The 20,995-nt window shown below is 41.4% G+C and overlaps 1 protein-coding gene across 10 annotated transcripts in view; it reads right to left on the minus strand.

Annotated features, from left to right (window-relative positions):
- The window catches only part of sema4d (sema domain, immunoglobulin domain (Ig), transmembrane domain (TM) and short cytoplasmic domain, (semaphorin) 4D), a 192,114-nt gene that overhangs the window by 46,100 nt on the left and 125,019 nt on the right, over positions 1–20,995 (minus strand). For all 10 annotated transcript variants that reach the window (XM_073071834.1, XM_073071826.1, XM_073071802.1 and 7 more), the window contains 5 exons: positions 10,216–10,361; positions 6,219–6,281; positions 2,560–2,658; positions 2,379–2,472; positions 1,445–1,546 (listed from right to left, as the gene is read on the minus strand). In XM_073071834.1, coding sequence (XP_072927935.1) covers positions 1,445–1,546; positions 2,379–2,472; positions 2,560–2,658; positions 6,219–6,281; positions 10,216–10,361 — 504 coding nt within the window. The remainder of the gene's footprint in view (positions 1–1,444; positions 1,547–2,378; positions 2,473–2,559; positions 2,659–6,218; positions 6,282–10,215; positions 10,362–20,995) is intronic.

Raw genomic sequence — 20,995 nt, forward strand, 5'->3', positions numbered from 1 at the left:
TTGCTGATATTGAATGAAACTACTGAACTATGAACTTTACCTTCCTCAGGACCAACACTAAGGCAGGGCTTTAATTGATAACGTGGAGATGAAGTGGCAGAAATCCAGATCTCATTAATTCTGTGAGTGAACCAAAGCACCGATCAACTATCAACATCTTTGCTGAAGATTTGGATCAGCAAGTCTGTCAGAAGTGCGCAGTTCTAATTGTCACAATGTCCAGGTCATCTCATTGGCAAAAAAAACTATATTTTTCTCTTCCACTGGTCCAGATAAAAGTTTATATGATCTGAGTTAAACTTCTGCCTTGTGAAGACAATATAGCATATGGACAAAACATTCAAAATATAACAGACTGCCTCAAGAGGCAACACTCCTGTTTCTAAACCAGATTCAATTCTTAGATCCACAGATTCTCAAGAGTAAGTAAACCAGATTAATAAACCCCTGTTGCACAAAGGACATGCTAAAAATCCAAATCTGTCACTTCATAAATCAGATGGAATATTAAAACCAAAGTTCCAATTTAACGTTCTTCTGTAACTTTATACAAAGACCAGGCTTTTTTGATTACAAATTTTCTCCAGCAAACACAATGTATACAAACTAAAGACTGCTCAGTCATCTTGACACAGTTTCATAAATCAGAAGGGTGGAGAACACTCTGCATGCTTCTGTAATGCATCACTTCACAGCAATTCAAAAACTCCAAACAGTAAGCTTCCCATGTTTCGCTATCTTGCACAAATTGAATATTACTCAAATTAAGAACTCACCATTAACAGACAGAAATAATTTGTAGGTCTATCATAGTTCACATAGATTCACTGCTACCTGGAGTAACTGAACTACCAGATATACACTTAGGTTTTTTTTGAAAACTCTGGTAGGGAAAAGAACTTCCCATCTTCCAGAAAACACATTTTCCTCAGATAATAGGACTGAACCATGAAAGTATCTTCTTTGCAAAGGCCGCTTTACTTATCACTTAATGAAGATCAAAACCTTGGAGCATCTATTCAAAAGTGTCTCCAATATATATTAAAACTGCCAAGAGGAATTCCACCTCTGACCACAAAGAACATGGATTTTGAAATTATATTTCTGGCATTCATGCTTCATTATCTAATCTATTTGTATTTTAACAGCATGTGGATTTAACAAAAGAAAAATGAAACAAATGCAACTGTAATGATTTTCATGACTTTCAGATGCATCAAAACACCATAGCCTGAAGCACTCCCAGGTACATTTATAATTGCGATGCAAGCAACATCACAACCAATTTTCGTCAGACCACCCAAAAGGTAATTGAACAAGCATTTTCATGTCAGCTAATATTGTTTGTTGTTATCCAGGGCTGAGTGGCGCTTGCTCAGTATTGATGTGCATGAAATGATGATCTAAAATACTGACATAAAGCAGCTGCAAGCAATTCACTCACCATTTAGCCAGGGTATTGCATACTCTGTCCTTAAATGACCTCGAAGAATGACTGTCTCACTCCCTAGAAAATTGTATACAGTTCCCGAATAAAGCTCCTGATCTGAAATAATACAAAACAGATTTCTTAATAAATAACAGAAATACTAGAACTAAGCACACTCTACATAGATGAAATGTGCTATGTTAGTTTTATCATTTTAAACTGTATGACAATCACGTTTTTTGTTCACTGTTCATTTTTAACTGAGTACATTATATTGCAGATAGCTTTCAACTAGGAACAAGCCACTTTCTTACATGGATGTGAGGAAACACGAATCGAGACCAGAGGCTGTCAACTGTCCCCTGACTGACATTGGTATGCTTATAGGCATGTAGGATGCCAGCTTTGTTAAGCATATTTTTTCAATGTTTGGCCACAGTCAAGGATGCACAATTAATTGTTGAGTAGCTTGAATCTCAGAAGGATTCAGTGCTGCTGAATTCATGGCTCTTCCTGATGGATACGGTAAACTTGGCTGAACCCTTAATACTGCTGAGCTCAAATTTCACAAGAAGTGGTTGTGATCAAAAATTTCAATCTGCATAGAAAATACAAAGTCATAAAGCAGAGGAGCTTATAATGTTTTTTTTTAAAAAAAAGTTTTCTCCAATGAAAACACAAGACAAAAAAAAGGGAAGCTTGAAATACCAGTTGCCCTTTTCACCTCCATTACATTGAAATAGTTTACCTTAATGACATCAGTTTGATTGGACTTGAGCCCAGTTACTCTCAGAAGGGGGGGGGGGGGGGGGGGTGGGTAGAGAAAACCCTTGGTTTCACTTTAGAGTCCCAATGAAATAAATACGATAAAGGAAATGCTAATAATTTCAGGCAGATTATGATGTACATTGCTGAACAATAAACACAGAACTTACAAATGGATACTTACCAACCATTACGGAAGTGTATTTTTGAGCAGGATCAAACGGACACTTGCCTTTACCTTCCTCATTTCTCTGTTGCAGAGTAAAGTTCTTAATTGACTGTAGGTGCAAAACAAAGGATCAGATAGATTGCTTAATTTGATAAAGTATAGTAGGTTCTACCAAACGTTAAACATCTATACTTACAAGGTAATCACAAGTTGGTTGAAATGCAAAAGTCCCACAGACATAGAGGGTTTCATCATCAAATTCATGCAATATTCGAATGTAGTTTAGGCATTCTGTCTATAGAAAAATAAATGAATATTATAAACAGTGCGAGTTACAATCAACTTGTTTACAGATCATAATTAGTTCCCCTGCTCTCCAGAACTTTGCTTATGCTCAATCATCAGGAAATGTCAGTGGAGAGAGGGGGAAGAAAAACAGGGTTTACATTTTGGTTCAATGATTTTCCATCAAAAGGTGAGAAAGTAAACATATTTTTAAGTTGCTAAGAAGGGAAAAGGTGGAGAGAGGAACATCTGTGAAAGAGTCAAGTTTATTGTCATTTAACTATATACACGCACATAACGTGTGGGACCATATTATGCAGAAATGAGACAATGTTTCTTCGAACCAGGGTGTAAAGCATGGCAGTATACATAACACATAATTTATGATGGTAAAGTCTACAGAGGAATCACACATAAATAAAGTGCATTAATATTAATTAAATATTGTAAGCTGTGGAACAGATTAACCAATGACACTTTAAATACAATGTGGCCAGGTGTTCAGAAGACTAATGGCCTGGGGGAAGAAACTGTTTCTCATCCTGACTGTCCTTGTTTTTATGCATCGTAGTCTCCTGTCTGATGGTAGGAAGTTAAAGAAGATGTTGGATGGATGGGTGGGATTCTTAATAATACTAAGGGTCCTGTGTACACAGCGCTCCTGGTATGTCCTTAGTGGACGGTAGGGAGACCCCTATGATCCTCTCAGCTGTTCTCGCAGTCCTTAGTAGGGACTTCTGGCCCGATACTCGACTGCTCCCATACCAGATGGAGATGCAACTTGTCAGGACACTCTCAATGGTGCTCTTGCAAAATGCAGTTAAGACGAGGGGCATGGAGGGAGGGGGGAGCCTTGTGTGCCTCAATCTTCTTAGGAAGTGGAGCTGCCGCTGTGCCTTCTTGTTCAGTGAGGTGAGGTAATCTGTGATGTGAACTCCCAGGAGCTTGGTGCACTTAACTCCCCTACAGACGAGTCATGTATTCACAGAAGGGGATGACTTGTCTGCACCTTGCTGAAGTCCACACTGATTTCCTTTGTGTTCTCCACGTTCAGGCTTACGTTACTCTTCTCACAACAGTCCACCAACCGCTCCACTTCCCCTCTGTACTCCATCTTGTCATCATTCTTGATAAGGCCAGTCACTGTTGTGTCATCCACAAACCTGATGACACAGTCATGCATCCGCAGTGGGCTGAACACACAGCCCTGGGGAGTGCCAGTGCTCAGCATAATGGGACAAGAGACGTTGCTGCCCAGACGGACTGACAGATGGAAATCCAGTATCCAATTGCAGAGGGAGGTGTTGAGACCCAGTGAGGACAGTTTCCTCACCAGTTTCAGGGGTACGATGGTGCTGAACTGAACTGAAGTCCATCAACAGCAGTCTAGCATACGAGACCCCATTTTCCAGGTGGGACAGGACAGAGTGGAGGGTAGAGACTATTGCACCATCAGTGGATCGACTTGAGCAATTAGTGAACTGGAATTGGTCCAATCGAGCCGGGAGAAAGGCTTTAATGTGCTCCATGACCAGCCGCTCAAAGCATTTCAGAATGGTTGATGTTAATCCCACCAGATGATAGTCATATAGGCAGGTTACTGTCACCTTCTTTGGCACTGGAATGATGGTTGCTGCCTGGAAATCAGAGGGGACAACTGATTGCCTCAGAGAGACGACTGGTGACATCTAAGAGAGAACAAAGGTCTGACTGAAGGAATGGAAATAAAAGCAGATGATCCACTTGACAGAGAGAGAAAGAGGGAGGGAAAGAAACTCTTGGAACTTCTAGGGACAGAACAGTTGTTGGAAGACTGTAATAAAAGAGAATGCTAGAAATATTCAGCAGATTATGTAGTGATGTGGGGAGGAGAAGCTCAGAGTCAATATTTTACAAGTATGACCCTACATGAGGATCTGGTCACCCCTAGCACAAATAGGATAGGATGGCTAACTGAACCTGCTGAATTGGCTAGAATCCCAAGAGTTACAACCTTCCTAAATAGAAGAGCTGCTGTTCCTTGAACTTGAGGGTTTTTTTGGGACAGTGAAGGATATCAACCGGTTAAATGATTTCAAGTCGGGTGGTGGAATTAAGTGACAAGTAACTGCAAGTTAAAACTGAGGTGTACACAAACAACTCATACAATGTGAGAAATTTCTAGAATTTTTGAGTACTGTCTAAGGAGTAAGTTATAATGTTGAAGATCATGGAAGGAGTTTTAGTTGGTCTTGAAACTGGAAAAGATAACTGCATGAACAAGCAGCATATCTGTGCTCCTGGTTTAAAATTGGATTACCACTAGTTTGGAAACTGCCATGATCATGTAGCATTCTTGTATGCATAAAATATACAAATGCTGTTGTCGTTGTTGAGTACCGTCGAGTTGCTGTCGACTCATGGTGGCCCGATGGACACTGAAGTTGTCCATTGAGCTTTTGTGGCAAGATACAGAAGTAGATCAGGGCTGTCTTAATTGTCCTGTATTAAACCAGGCATCACTTATCTTGAGCTAAGAGACTGTGAACCATTGTGACAAAAATTAAAAGGTGGTTCTAGATTCACTATTTTGCCTCTTAGCACACTAAAACATTATTTATAGGCATTGTTTGTTCTGTCAATCAGTAGGTTGGTGTTTTGCACTGTGAGGAACTGTCACAGAAGAGACGGTTCCTGGAGCAGACAAGGCAGGTTTATATTGGAATGTCTGGGGAGGTCTGAGGCACTGAACGGCTTGCTCCTGCCTTATTTTCTCAAGCATATATTTTCAAGTTTAGGGTACTTCAGTCAGAGTGTTTCTTAAGAAATCAACTAATCTGCATTAGTTTTCTCAAATGCCAAGGACACCACATCATGAACAATGAGTGTGACACACAAAACTGTTCGCAGGAAGTCCAGGTGCAGCCATGACTCACCTGGAAAAACTGCTCAGGTCCCCGAATGGTGGGAAGGGGAAAAGATAAAATCCCAGGAGTTTGCATGGGAGGAGGAGTGGTTGGCAGATACAGAAGACTAAACTAGGCAGTTGTGGAAGAAATGGATCATTTGGAATACTGCAAACAAGAGGGACAGTGTGGAATCTGGTGGAAATTACAGAGAAGAATCCATTGAATATGGAGCCTGAGGTGGAATGTCAGTAAAAGGAAAAACTTTACTTTGTTCTGTCTAAGAGCAGAGGGGTTGAAGGCAGAAATGTGGGAAAGAGAAAGTGAGAACAGGGTGAAAACTGACAGGAAAGATAGTGCAAGACATAATATCAACATTGTCATTAATGTGCTGGAAAGAAGGATGGGGAGGAGGGCCCAAGTAAGATTCAAATAAGGACCTGTCCAAACATCCCACAGAAAAGACTGGCAGGACTTGGGACATTTCCTTTAGGAATGGTAAGCAGAATTGAAGGAAAATTTATTCACAATAAGAGTACATTTTACCAGCTGAATGAGGTTGAAGAGGGAGACTGGGGATTGCTTTTTAATGAGCAGCTAATAAGTGTTACTTGCAGGCTTTCTATGGAATCTGCTGAAACAGTTCAGTTTATATCTCAGACAATCAGATCAAATTAAAAATTACCTCTTTGGATTTCCCTTTAGCAGCACAATTTCTTTGCTTTTCCTCCGAGACTTTCCAGAAGACCTGAAATAATAGGCAAAGCCACAGTAATAAATGCTGGAAATGAACAATTTCAGCACCAACAGACAACCGTAGTGGTCCAAAATTACAAGCTAATACATCTGTAAGACAGAAACAGCTAATCACAAACAGGAACTCAGCAGGTCATGCAGCATCTATGGAGGGAAATGAACAGTTAATGCTTCAAGCAGAGTCCCTTCATCAGAACTGGAAAGAGAGAGGGCAAGAATCAGAATTTTAAAATGGGGGATGTGGGAGGAGCATGAGCTGGCAGGTGGGGGGGGGAATCAGGGGAGTAAGGATGATATGACGCTGGGAGCTGAAAGATGGAAGAGGCAAAGGGCTGAAAATGCTGTAATCTTTTAGAGGGTCAGTGACTGTGGAGTAAAGGGAAGGAAATGGAGGACCATAGGGAAGAAGGCAAGGATGATGAGCAGGGAGGGCCAAGAGCAGGGGTAATGAGGGCACAAAGAGAAAACAGAAGGGGGGGGGGAATAGGGGAGTGGTTACTGGAAGTTAGAGTAATTGATATTTATGCTGTCAGGTTGGGTACTACCATGGCAGAGTTCAAAGAGCAGTTCCTCTCTTCTGCGTCTAGCCTTAACTTGACAGTAGAGGAAGCTGGTGCAGACATACCAGTGTGGGAATGGGAAGTGGAATTAAGCTATGTGACCACTATGAGATCCTGCTTATGGCAAACAGACAGCAAAGGTGCTCAATGAAGCAAACTTCCGATCTGTGTCGGGTCTCACTGATATGGAGGAGGCAGTAACAGAGCACTGGATACAAAACCTGGCGTTGACTGATTCACCTTGAAGTGCTGCCTCACTTGGAAATACCGTTTAGAGCCCTGAATGGTGGTGAAGGAGGTGATGTAGGGCAGGTGTAACATTTAGGATGGTTAAAGGGTTAAGTGCCTGGAGGGGTATCAGTGGGGAGGGATGAACGCACAAAGAAGTCACAGAGTGGGTGATCCCTACCAAAAGCAGAGGTGGAGCGAAGGTTAAATGTGCTTGGTGTTGGGATCCCGTCAAAGATGGCAAAAGTTGGAGAGAATAATATCTTGTATGCAGAGGCTCTTAGGGTGGTACGTGAGGTGAGGATATTCCTATCCTATTCCTGTCATGTTGAGGGTGGGGACGGGTTGAGGGCATGTGTGGGCAATGGAGGAGATGCAGGTGAGGGCTGCATTGACAGCAGTGGAGTGAAAACTCCATTTTCTGGGGGGAAAACACGGAATATAAACCCTTATCATGAGAACAGATGGGGTGAAGGCAAAGGAGAGAATAACATCCTTGCAAGTGATACTGTGGGAAGTAATGTAGTCAAGGCAACTGTGGAGTCAGTGGGTTTGTGAACGACATGGGAATATAATCTGCACCTGGACGGAGATAGATCAAGAAAAAAAGAGAGAGGTGTCAGAATTGGACCAAGTGAACTTAAAGGCAGAGTGAAAGTTGATGAAATTGGTGAGCTTTGCGTTGATGCAGGAAGCAGCGCTCTCTCAACAGCTCCTTCGGCCCTCCCCACTGATTCCCCCTTCAGGGACCATCCCAAATGTTACACCTGCCCCTGCACCTCATCCCGCACCACTATTCCGAGCTTTGAACACTCGTCCCGTGTGAGGTAGTACCTCACATATGAATCCGTCGCTGCCACTTATTGAACCCAATGTTGTCAATAATCGGTGAGACCTGTCTCAGATTGGGGGTTTGCTTTGTTGAGCTCCTTCGCTATCTGTAATAACAAACAGGATCTCCCACAGGTCAGTACTTTCATCTGTACTTCCCCATGACACACAGACATATCTGTCTACAGCCTCCTCTACTGTCAAGTTGAGGCCAAACACACATTAGAGGAACAACACCTCATAATCCACCTTGGTAATCTCCAACATGATTGGATCAACATTGATCTCTCTAACTTCTGGTAACCACTCCCCTCTGCCTCTCCTTCTCCTCACCTTGTGGTAGCATTGGAGAGGGTGTAGAAGAGACTGACATGGACAAAAATATGCAATCAGAAATAGGTTTATTAGCACTGACATATGTCATGAAAATAGTTGTTTTGCAGCAGCACTAAAGTGCAATTCATAAAAATACTAATTTAAGTTACAATAATGAATGTACAAAGCTATAAATAAATAATGCAAAAAAGAGCGAAAGAATGATTTAGTGCTCATTCAGAAATCTGACAGCAGAGGGGGAAGAAGCTGTTCCTGAAATGTTGAGTGTGCATCATCAGGTTCCTGTACTTCCTCTCTGACGGTAGTAAATTGCAGAAGTGAGAAAAAACTAGGTAACGCAGGATCATTTTCTTCCGAATGGGTGAAGCTAACAAAAGATTTTACTGAGATTTATAAAACTGAGAGGCTTAGTTGGAGCAAGTGGGAAGATCTATGTATTTTCATCACCAAAGGAATAAAAAACCTGGAGGCAAAGAATAAATAGGAGTATGAGGAAATTAATTTCACTCACAAATAAAATGCTGATAAAATCTGCATTATATTGAAAAAAACATACTCGGGCACGTACTCAAAAAGCCATGAGCTGCAGAAATAGGGGCCTGTGGGTTGATAGGTGGGATTAGGCTGGGTAGCCTTAACAACACAGAGAGTCAGCTGACCTCCTCTGGTGTCATAAAAGTACCAAGATTTGGTAATAAAATAGCTACCACTCAATCTAATTATGCAAGAAAATACTTGCCAAGAGTGGATGATCCAATAATAAAGTTCAAGATACATTTCAAGAGAAGTATATGAGTGATAAGAGAACAATGTGATGCTGGGATTATATGAAATAGGATAGGAGAAGCTTTGACTGGAACAGGAACAGTGGCACACAGCAGATGGAACAAGTGGCCCATATCCAGGTCTTAAATTCTCTGCAATAGGTAACATGATGCGTGTACTCCTCCGTTGAGGTTGGTAATTAACTGATCTGATTTAAAAAGAGAAAACTCCAACTCCTCACAGTATTCACACCAAACAGGGGAGGCAGAAAGCTGTGGCACAGTATTATGAAAAATCTTTGGAACAGAAATTATGCCAGATGACAAGAGATTGGTGAATGCTAGCTTTCTTCCACAGTGAACAAGAAATCAGGCAGAAAATTAAAGTCTTAGCTTTAGTATGGGAAAACTACTAAATCCATAATAAAAGATTATACATATTAATGGATGATTAGAAACAGTTATGGAGCTACTTAGAGACAGCTAATGTGGATTTATCAAGAGTCATGCTAGATTAATTTGATATTTTTTAAAAAATTAACGGTTCACTGTACAGCTAAAGCTAATGCAATGCTGAGCGCACACTTGAAGATTTCAAGGTGTTTGCCAAAGTGCTATGTACATACAAGAGTGCTTTGAAATTTAAGGCACATAATACTAAATACAGGGCAGAAACAAAGGACATTTAAATATGGTTTTCAATCTGCCAAGACGTGTAGTGTTATGCCCCAGGTTCTAAGCTGGGACTTGTCATCTATTTTATCAGGAATTTTGAAATCAACAAAAGCAGAGTATCAAGTTTGTCAATGAAATTAATGGACAGATTGAGGATAGTGGAATTTAATATATGGGAACAAGGAGTTGTACATGTAGAAATTGAATGGAACAACAAGAGGTGGAGCTACCTACATCTTTAAAAATAAGGGTACAAGTAAGTCATAAAATAAGTGTTGTTATTAAAATTGCTTTTGAATATGTTTTTGCCACTAAAGCCCCTTATAAAACTCTCTGAAAGATGCACCTTAGCATGGCTGATTTGTACCAAATCTCAGTAAATTCAAAACAGTGCAAAAGTATTAAAAGGCTCAACATTTCCTTAACACAAGGTAGTAGGCACAGGAGGGCAGACCTGTGAGGAGTGAAAAAGGATCAACAGATGTAATGAGGTTGCTAAAAATCAATCAACAAGAATATGTTTAAAAGTTACCTCATGCCTTTTATCCGAAATATCTAACATGTCCACAGCAAAGATGGCTTCCTGGGCACCCACATACAACACTCCTCGATCTTCATTAAGCAACAGTGTGGAATAATTTGATACCCCAGTGGCAGAAAAAGTGTTCAAAGGTAGTTCTGCAAATAGTCACATTGAACATTACTACCAAGATTCAACAAATCAAACTGAATATACAGCAATGCATTTTAAACATTTTGATAGAGCAAATGGTGATATAGCTTGACAAATTATGCATCTACACCTAGACTATAGGTTCAAATCTGATTCAAATAAAGCCTATGGGGAAGGAGGTGCAGGTCAGGGGAGAGGGAAAAAAGGATTCAAGGTTATTATGTAGCCATAATGACCAGTTAAAACTTGCTTTCCTTTGTCAGTTCTAACTGAAGTCAATTTCCCCCCAGTCTACCAGCTTTCTTCCTATAGCTCAGCATATATGATTTCACATACAAGGTCATAGCTGTGGACAGCACAGTATTTGTAAAGTTCAGTCTGTTGTGATACAAGGTAGTTTTCTGAGATTGAAATTAACGTCAACGTTGATAAGACTTTGCTTCCGATTCTTGGTGCAATTCATAAATGACCTGAGTAAAGTTAAACATTGGTTAAAATGGCGTCTATGAATAGTAGTTAAGTGTCTTCATTACCACCCTAGACAATCTGACAATCATTTATTATTTTTTCCCCTTCTGTGAGAGCAATGATGCTTTTACAACTGACGTGACATGCAGTGGATGTTGTCAAGGTTTGATATGGCTAAATTAATTATAATCATAATTTTGTAACATGCGTTCGCACAAAATAGTTTCCTGCTCTAACACAATTTCTTGGAAATTATTTTTATTTTCATGAAATATTCAAAATTATACCTGCAATAGTTGGTGTACTGATAAGAAATTGGGGAAAAAAAATCAGACACAAAAGCACCCAAACCTTTGCAAAAATATGTAAGATTTCAAAATATTTATTTTGTCTACTCTGTAGCATGTCATTCACATCAGTACAATGAGGTAGCACAAGGGAATAGCTATAAGAAAATGCAAAATATAGGTAGTTTTACAGTTACAAAGAAAGTGAGCACCCCGTGGGAGTCAAGAAGGAATAAGGTCAGGGCAAGGTATATTTGTGAGGTCAAAAGTCCATCTCATCCCACACTATTTGACTATGACTATTTGATAATCAAAGTTTTATTTTCACAACTTCAGCAACAGAAGAGGAGATTCAAGCCATTTACTGCAAACATTACATAAAATTCAATAATTGTCAATCAATATCTTAAACCCATCGCTTCAGCAAATCAACCTCAGATTTCATTTCCTTTTGCATTGTTTTTGCAAGGGTGTGATTGCTGTGGAACAGAGCATCAGTGGAAAGTTCCAGATTTTCAACATATTTATTTTAAAAATGCTACTTTACATCCTGTGGAAATTGCGCTCATTCTCAATTTCAGAGGAAATACTTTTTACTTTATCAACTGCTTTGGCTAACTTAAAAACATCTCAGTTAGCTTACATCAGTTATTTAAAATCAAGAAAATACAAGCTCACTTTATGAAGCATGTTCTCTTAACTGAAATCTTTTAAATCTGACAGTCAGTGTTGAAACAGCTCAAGTCAATATATCCTCTCAGATGCTTCATTCATCCATAACCCTGCTACCTGAAAGGACACTCATCATAACTGTACACAAGCTCTTATCTTGTTCTTTACTATTACCCAGGGAGCCAAACAGGCCATCCAGGTGAGAAAATTCATTTATTCTTCTTCAGTTTGGTGCATTACATTGTGCTCATGAATCGACAAACTCAACACAGGATGTGTGAAAGCTTTGCAATCATCTTTCAGCTCAAAAACACTTCCCAAGGTGCCAATTACTTATCAGTTTAATTCTTCATCCCACAGGAACCTTCCTCTTAGCTTTCCAACAATGCTCAATTCAAGCTTGAAGAACAATATCTTACCTGGCCAATTCTAGATTCACCCACCTACAGCATTAATTCACTCCACAGATACCAGCTGATATGCTGAGTATTTCCAGCATTCTCTTTTATTTCACAGTTCTACATAATCACCTTCCTTGAGCTAAACACTTCCAAAGAGAATAACCAGCATTCATTCACCTAGTTCTAACACTTTTTCCAGTTCTGATGAAAACACAGCAACTTGCAACATTGCTTCCTATTCTGCAGATGCTGCTGAGTATTTATTACATTCATCTCAGAACCCAAGCATTTGTATTTTGCTGTCCTCCATCTAGGTTTCCTGAATAGAATACAGGTAGTCCTCGAGTTACGAACGTTCGACTTATAGACAACTTGTACTTACGAACCGAGGAAGGAGAACACCGTCTGCCACTTTAAATTGGATTGCGACACCATCCGCCATCTTAAGTCGTTGCCGTTGACACTGTGTTGAGTGTGCAACTTTGTATTTGGTTTAAATTTTTCTTAGCAAGGTTCACCCTGACACCCCCCCCCCCCCCCCACCATTCCGGTTGGCTGGTGGCTCAGTGAGATCAGCGCTGGGCTCGAGAACGGAGGTTCCCGAGTTCGATCTAGTGACAGACCACTCCCGAGTGCACCGGGTTGATGTCGATCCAGTGACTCCCGTACCATCCGTGCTGGGTTGATGTCGAGCTTACAAATCGACCTCGTTAAAAAAAACCACTGCCACCTCCAGTTTAAATTCCCACGCGGAATAGTGTGGAGGATCAAATATCCAAACCCAGCACAGCCCCCACTTGTCCCATTTAACCTGTCTCAGCGCGGTGGACTTTAGGACCCGGGGAATTCAGTGCGGTGGTACTTAGGACCCAGTGGAGCTTGGGACCCGCCGCCCACAGTGTTTCTGTTCCATTGACGTGAAGCGATTGCGATTGAAAATAAAATAAAATAATAAAGCGTTTGGAAAGGGGTGAAATGCCATCTGTCATTGGAAAAGTGTTAGGCTACAGTTGGTCAACAATCGGAACAATTTTAAAGGATAAAGGATAAAGTGAGAATAATGGAGCATGTGAAAGACCCTGCCCCAATGAAAGCTACAATTATTACTAAGCAACACAGTGGTTTAATTATTGGAATACATACGTTTCTTAAGTGTTTTATATGCATAGAAAGGTAAAATATATACTATATACTAAGACAAATGTTTGCTTAACTGACGCTAAATTCAGATTCAGATTCAGTTTATTGTCATTTAGAAACCACAAATGCAATGCAGTTAAAAAATGAGACAACGTTCCTCCACAATGATATCACGAAAGCATATGACAAAACAGACTACACCAGAAAATCCACATAATGTTTGGCAATCCCCAATCCAGAGTTCGGAGAGGCTGCTGCGTATTAATATCACGCTACCGTCTTAGCGCGTTCCCCGGAAAGGAGCTCCAAAACCACCAGACAAAAACAACCAAAAACTAAAGCTACAAGACCTGCACAAAACCACATAATTACAACATATAGTTACAACAGTGCAAACAATAGCATAATTGATAAAAAAAACAGACCATGGGCGCAGTAAAAATAGTCCAAAGATGTTAAAGGACTAAAGTTCAAAAGAAATCACCACACAGTTTCCACAAGTCCCCAGGGTCCTGACAGACTCGCCATCCCACACCGGCGGCAGAAGGGAATACTTCCGCTATGGACTTCCACGGCGCTGCCCGACTCAGCCTCGCAGACGCAGCAGACAATGGAAGCTCCGGCGAAACCAGCCTCGCAGACGCAGCACACACCAAAAGCGACCTGACCGCAGCGGACTCCGAGTCCATCGAACCGCCGAGCCGACGACCATCCCCTCCAGCACAGCTTCTCCAATCACCATCCTCTGTCGAGCGTATTAAGACGGCCCCACCAACAGCCATCGGCAACGCGATCGAGGACCGGGGGCCTGTTCTTTCCAGCAAAGTCCCGGACCTCACAGCAGCAGCAGCAATGAAGGAGGTCTTCCTGGAATTTCCCGATGTTCCTCCGTGCTCCCACGTCCATTTTCAATCGATTATGATTGCGCACGGCACCCCACTTCACAAATAACAGATAATCAGTTCCGGAGTGGCCGCAGCAAGCTGCATCGCGCCGCCATCTTGGATCTTGAATAATACCGGATGTACTTGTTCCGACTTACGTACAAATCTGATTTAAATATGGACTCAGGAACGGAACTCATTTGTAACTCAGGGACTTTCCAGAATGTTATACAATTGCCGAAATAAAACTTCTACTCTTTTTTGCATTTGCTCATTATCTGCATTGTTTCTGAACTCCTAAATCTCTACCTTGATCCACCTTTCTTGGCTCTAAACAGTGAATTTTAAATTTGGTTTTAGTTGTGCAATCTCGCCCAAAAAGAAACAGACACAGACTGCCCCTGGGTTACAAGCACATAACTTGTGGTCACTCTTGGATAAGAAGGAGTTCCCATATTATTAAATTCAAAAGCCTAATGTATGTTTGTTCCTATGAGCAGCAGGAACTGTTTCCTCTCTCCACAAATTGCAGTAATTGCTCATTCTTATGTGCTTTTGATACCATTTATTATGTGGCAATATGATCATCATAATCAATTTTATGTAACTTCGGACTTACAGACAAAATTGACGATAAAAGTGGAACCTATGTATTACCCAGGGACAACCTGTATGTGCAAAAGCCAGTCTGGTCATGTACTAAAGTTAACTGATACAAGAGGAACCAAATAGTTAAGGACAACTGATTATGTACTTTGATATTCCGAACCGACTTTCAGCTAAATCCCTACTGGTGTGTACACTTTAACAGATTATCCTGAGTCTATCACATTGATATTCACGCAACCCTTCTTAGATATCCTCTAATGAGGTAACTGCCCCAGTTTTTAAACAATGCAAAAAGTGCATGATCTGGGACGCATTTCCTTCAGAAAAGCATTTCTCCAAAGTGGCCAAGAGAAGTCAAGTGAATCTTGATTAGTTGAACAACATTCAGCAGTTTTCTGATACCTTTTCAATGATGGTATCTGTCCTACACTGGGATGAGACAGTTTGAACTATTCTTAATATCTGTTTTCTGGGGGTCTTGTTTGTAAAGTTGGTATCCACAAGTTCATTGGCCCCACTATTAGTGAAAGCGTTACTCAAGGTAATAAGGAGAATTTTTTAATAATGGATTTTGCAAGGTGGGAGAAACATACTCTCACGTTGGTTGATTTTCCTCCACTCACCTCAAACTCTTTTTCCTCTCCATCCCTTATCTGAAATCTCTCCTACTCTCAATCTCCCTCCCATCTATCCTCAAACCTCTCAACCCTGACCACCTTCTTCTCTCTGCAGATGATCCAGCTGCCCAGCCAATCAAATGGCAGCAGGAATCTGAATCAAAGACAGCAATAGCTGAAATCGTGGCAAACAATGTCAATAAGGACCTGGGCTCACTCTCAGCGATCTGGTGGCTGGGGGGGATGGTAGTGGTGGGGGGGGGGGGGGGGCTGGGTGTGGGTGGAGGGGGAAACGATGGCAAGAGGAGGGATCCAACACTGGGTTGTGACAGACACCAACCCAAAATTAATGATACCCGATTCTTTAGTAGAAGGCATCTCCATTATTTGAAAGCTTCTGGACTGAAGTGCAACGAGACTTTTCCTCCGACTGAAATTTATGAAGAAGTTGCAATGTATGCAAGAGGCTACACTGTACACAACTTAACTCTGGTCCATGTGGTTTCCCACAACTTCCAGTTCATATCATGCACACAAGGAATGCTATCGCTGGGTCAGACTGCCACATCTCTAGTCAGTAGCACTTCCCCTTATAAAGACGTGCCACTTGGTTCAACTTTAGATGCAATCGGCTCCAGACAGTATTCTATCATGCAACTTCTCATATGAATATTTTAGTTTCCTCTTTTTAAAATTTAGAGTAGACAGGTTTTAATCATGTTCCACATTAATACCCCGAACAATATTAACAAGGCACTGGTAATGTCACTGAATTGTTTATATAATTCAATAATTGCAAATTATACCTATTGTGCAAATAATCTTAAATGAAGACATTTTACAGTATTTAACACTGGGGTAAAAAAAATGTTTCTCTTTTCAAACAAAAGAAAGTCTGCAGATGCTGGAAATCCGAACAACACAAACAAAATGCTGGGAGAATTCAGCAGGCCAGGCAGCATCTATAGAAAAAAAGTACAGTCAATGTTTCGGGCCGAAACCCTTTGGCAGGACTGGAGGAGAAAAAGGCTGAGGAGTAGATTTGAGAAGCGGGGGGCAGGGACAGAGAAATGCCAGGCGACAGGTGAAACTTGGAGGGGGAGGGATGAAACAAAGAGTTAGGAAGTTGATTGGTAAGAGACAGAAGGCGATGGAAGAAAGAAGAAAGGTGGGGCGGGGGAGAGAGTACCAGAGGGAGGTGATGGGTGGGCAAGCCGATAACTTAAGAGGAGCTCAAGGGGATGGGAAATGGTGAAGGAGGTGTGGAGGCATTATTGGAAGAAGCTTGAGAAATCAATGTTCGTGCCATCAGGTTGGAGGCTATCCAAATGGAACATAAGGTATTGTTCCTCCAACTTAAGTGTGGCCTTAAGTGGAGGAGGCAATGGATGGACATATCGGAATGGGAATGGGAAAGCCCCTCTCTCATGCTATCTCCTTGGCCGCCCATCACCTCCCTCTGGTGCTCCTTCCCCCCCCCCCCCCCCACCTTCTTTCTTCCATGGCCTTCTGTCTCTTTCACCAATCAACTTCCTAGCTCTTTGCTTTATTCCTCCCCCTGCAAGTTTCACCTATTGCCTGGTGTTTCTCTCTCCCCTCTCCCCACCTTTCAAATCTACTCTTCAGCCTTTTGTCTTGGGTTTCAGCCCAAAACATTGACTGTACTTTTTTCCCCATAGATGCTGCCTGGCCTGCTGAGTTCTCCAGCGTTTCGTGTGTGTTGCTTATTTTTTTTGTTGTTCAAATGCAAATTCATCATGAGCTCAAACAACAGGCAACTGCATTTTCCAAGACGGAATGCTGTTTAATACTGGTCAAAGAAATTTAACACCGACTGTCCAGAGAAAGAATTTTGCACTTCAGACTACCACCTTGCACAGTACGACAACTGCAGGGTTGTATCCACCTAAAATATGGGTGGTGGAAAAGAAAAGGAATGCGAACCAGATACAAACTGTAGTGGAATGAGAGCCAGGCCAAGCTTCAATAAGATGGGGTAACCACTCCAAGTAGCAACTGAAGTACTTTCTTAAAATTTATTTTTCAGTATGGGACCATTGTAATTGACCTTCAGGATATGGTGGTGTTGAGCCATCTGCCTGGACCACCAAGGATCTTGTCCCACAATGTTGCTGGATAGCAAGTTCCTAGATTTAGATCCCATTAGCATGAAACAACACAATGTGTTCCTCTGTGCTCGGAGCTTCACACTTCATAGCTGAAACATGGATTTAGAGCACGGTCCAACATCAAAACTCCTCCCAGAAGCCATAGATATAGAAAGGATACACTAATTTTGACCAGAATTCGAAAAAGATCTATTAGCTCAATTGTTGTTAGAATAATATTAAACCCAACAATATGTGGCACTAACATTCCTCTCTGCACTGGCTGGGAATAACAGAGTCCCTACTCAACATGAAATGCCACCTCAAAATGGTGTGGTCATATATCACAAGCTCAAAGTGTAAAAACAGAGTTGGGGATTTGAGGAGAGGAATTATTAAGGTTATTTTCTCTAGGAGGCACTGAAGTTATAATGAAGTATCAGTTGTTATTTGATTGTCCCATAAAAATCAACCAAGTCTCAAAACTGAAACTCTAAGTGTGGTGGCACTGATCAGCTGCACCCAAGAGAAAAGGCAGCAGTTTATTAGAAAATAAAGACCTGGTTGCCCGAGTAACTTCCATCCAAATGAAGAGAAAGAAGAATGCTCTTCAAACTGTTCTCAGATAGAAACTGCTGATTTTTGGATGGCGTTGGCAACCAACAGCGACGTTTTGTAGGCAGCTCACGAAACTACTAACTACTCTAACTGCCTTGTGCAGGAAGGCACAGAGTCGACTGTACTTCCTTAGAAGGTTGGCGTCATTCAATGTCTGCAGTGAGATGCTGATGATGTTCTATAGGTCAGTTGTTGAGAGCGCCCTCTTCTTTGTGGTGGCGTGTTGGGGAGGAAGCATTAAGAAGAAGGACGCCTCACGTCTTAATAAGCTGATAAGGAAGGCGGGCTCTGTCGTGGGCAAAGTACTGGAGAGTTTAACATCGGTAGCTGAGCGAAGGGCGCTGAGTAGGCTACGGTCAATTATGGAAAACCCTGAACATCCTCTACATAGCACCATCCAGAGACAGAGAAGCAGTTTCAGCGACAGGTTACTGTCGATGCAATGCTCCTCAGACAGGATGAAGAGGTCAATACTCCCCAATGCCATTAGGCTTTACAATTCAACTGCCAGGACTTAAGAACTTTTTTTTTTAAAGCTATTATTAATGCTTTTTGAGTTAGTGATTTAGATGCATATCATATTATTACTGAGTTAAGTATTGTATGTAAGGAGTTTTTGCTACAACAAGTGTATGGGACATTGGAAAAAATGTTGAATTTCCCCATGGGGATGAATAAAGTATCTATCTATCTATCTATCTATCTATCTAATAGATACACTTCATCTGAACTGCGATCACTGAAGTCCGCCGACTGGAATTTCCCTTTAAGGGATGTACTTTTGAACAGACTAAACAAACTGCTGCTTTTGCCATCTCCTGAGGGACTCAGTAAACTAGACTCCCAAGAATGCAGCTATGGCCAGAGCGGCCATCGCTGTGTCAAGGCCTGATAGCAGAATACAAACTCAGGCTCGGCTCCATCACTCCGTGCTGGTTATAGTGTCGAGCAATATTAATATAGTCGAGGCGGGCCGAGAGCAGAACCCGAACAGGTGTTTGACGCCGTCTGCCTGTGTTTGACTGGTCTCTCTCTCTTTCTCTAATTGCTACTACCATCGGGCAGTAGTTTCAGGAGTCTTGGGCCAGGTTCAGGAGCAGTTGTTCCCTGCAACCACTGGGCTCCGGTACAGGCTTCGCTCGCTTCTCTGCTGAACTGACTCCGTAGCCGTGGGCTCACTTTTGGAGACGTTAGAGTTCATGTTCCGTGTGTTATCTGTTTACTTTTTTTCACTACTTGCATGATTTGTCCTCTTTTGCACATTGGATACGTGGCAGTCTTTGCTGTGTGTGGTTTATTGTGAATGCTACTGTGTTTCTTTGTCTAGTGAGTGTCTGTAAGGAGATGAATCTCAAGGTTGTATGTGATATACACACTTTAATAGTAAATTTGAACTTCGAACTGTAACATTTTCACCAATCACTGCTTTTGGAAAAGGGTGCCTAAGCTGGATTCAACAGAAGAGATACTGTGTGATTTGATGCCTTTCTTTTCTGTAGAGGTGGAAAAAATCTCCCCAGATTTCCAAGTATCCTGCACCAAGCACAGATTTTTGCTTTTTGTTCTGGTCTGACTGAAATACTGAGCTTTGTATGTGCTCACTCTGCCACAGCTGTGTTTCTCTTAACAATGTAAATGATTGCTTTTCAATTTGCTGCCTAGCAACGCTCAGAGGCACGTTCACAGAAACACACATGGGCTTTATGCAGAACTTCTCTAGGTCAAAGGACAGGGCAAGGTGAAAGTTCAAGCTAAAATGATAGACCAATGCCCAACACAATAAAGCTGTCCAAGGATCAGCCTATTGTTCCACAAGTCTGTACTTGAAATTAGTATCTAAAATGCAGAATTATGTTTTCATTTCAACTAAAATGTACTATCGATTCAAGTAAACAACAAAAATTAAATAGATTTTGAAAAAGTCATGATGGATTTTAGTTGGTGTAAAATGGCTGCTACATGCCCTACATAACCCTTCGTAAAGTATTGTTAGCCGGGAAGCATCTGGATGGATTCCAAAGTTCATGGTTGTCAGAATCAGATTTAATATCACTGGCATGTGTCATGAAACTATTGTTTTGCAGCAGTAGTATATTGCAATACATAGTAATAAAAATTGTAAATTACAATAAGTATATATGAAAAATAAATTTTAAAAGTAATGTAAAAAGAGGTGAAGAATACTGAGGAAATGTTCAAGGGTTCATTGTCCAATCAGAAATCTGATGGCTGAAGGGGAAGAAGCCATTGAGTGTGTGCCTTCAGGCTCCTGTACCTCCTCCTTGATGGCAGCAATGAGAAGAGAGCACGTCCTGGGTGATGGGGGTTCTTAATGATGGATGCTCCCTTCTTGAAGCATTGCCCTTTGATGATGTCCTGGATGCAGGGGAGGCTAGTGCCCATGATGAAGCTGATTTGAGTTTACAACTTTCTGCAGCTTTTCCCAATCCTGTGCAGTGGCCCCTCCAGGCCAGATGGTGATGCAACCAGTTAGAATGCTCCTTATGGTACATCTGTAGAAATTGGAGCGTCTTTGGTGACATACCAATTCTGTTCGAATTCCTAAGGAAATATAGCTGCCGTTGTGCCTTCTTTGCAATTACATCAATATGCTGGGCCCAAGATAGATCCTCAATGATGTAGACATTCAGGAACTTGGAACTGCTCACCCTTTCCACTTCCGATCCGTTGATGAGGACTGGTGTGTGATCTCTTGATCTACCCATACTGAAATCCACAATCAATTCCTTGGTCTTAATGACTTGCTGTTACAAAGATACCTCCACAGATGCTGCATGACCTGCTGTTTTTCTCCAGTAGTTTGTTTTTTTTTGC

This window comes from Hemitrygon akajei, chromosome 2 (genome assembly GCF_048418815.1).
Source record: "Hemitrygon akajei chromosome 2, sHemAka1.3, whole genome shotgun sequence".
NCBI classification, from domain to species: domain Eukaryota; kingdom Metazoa; phylum Chordata; class Chondrichthyes; order Myliobatiformes; family Dasyatidae; genus Hemitrygon; species Hemitrygon akajei.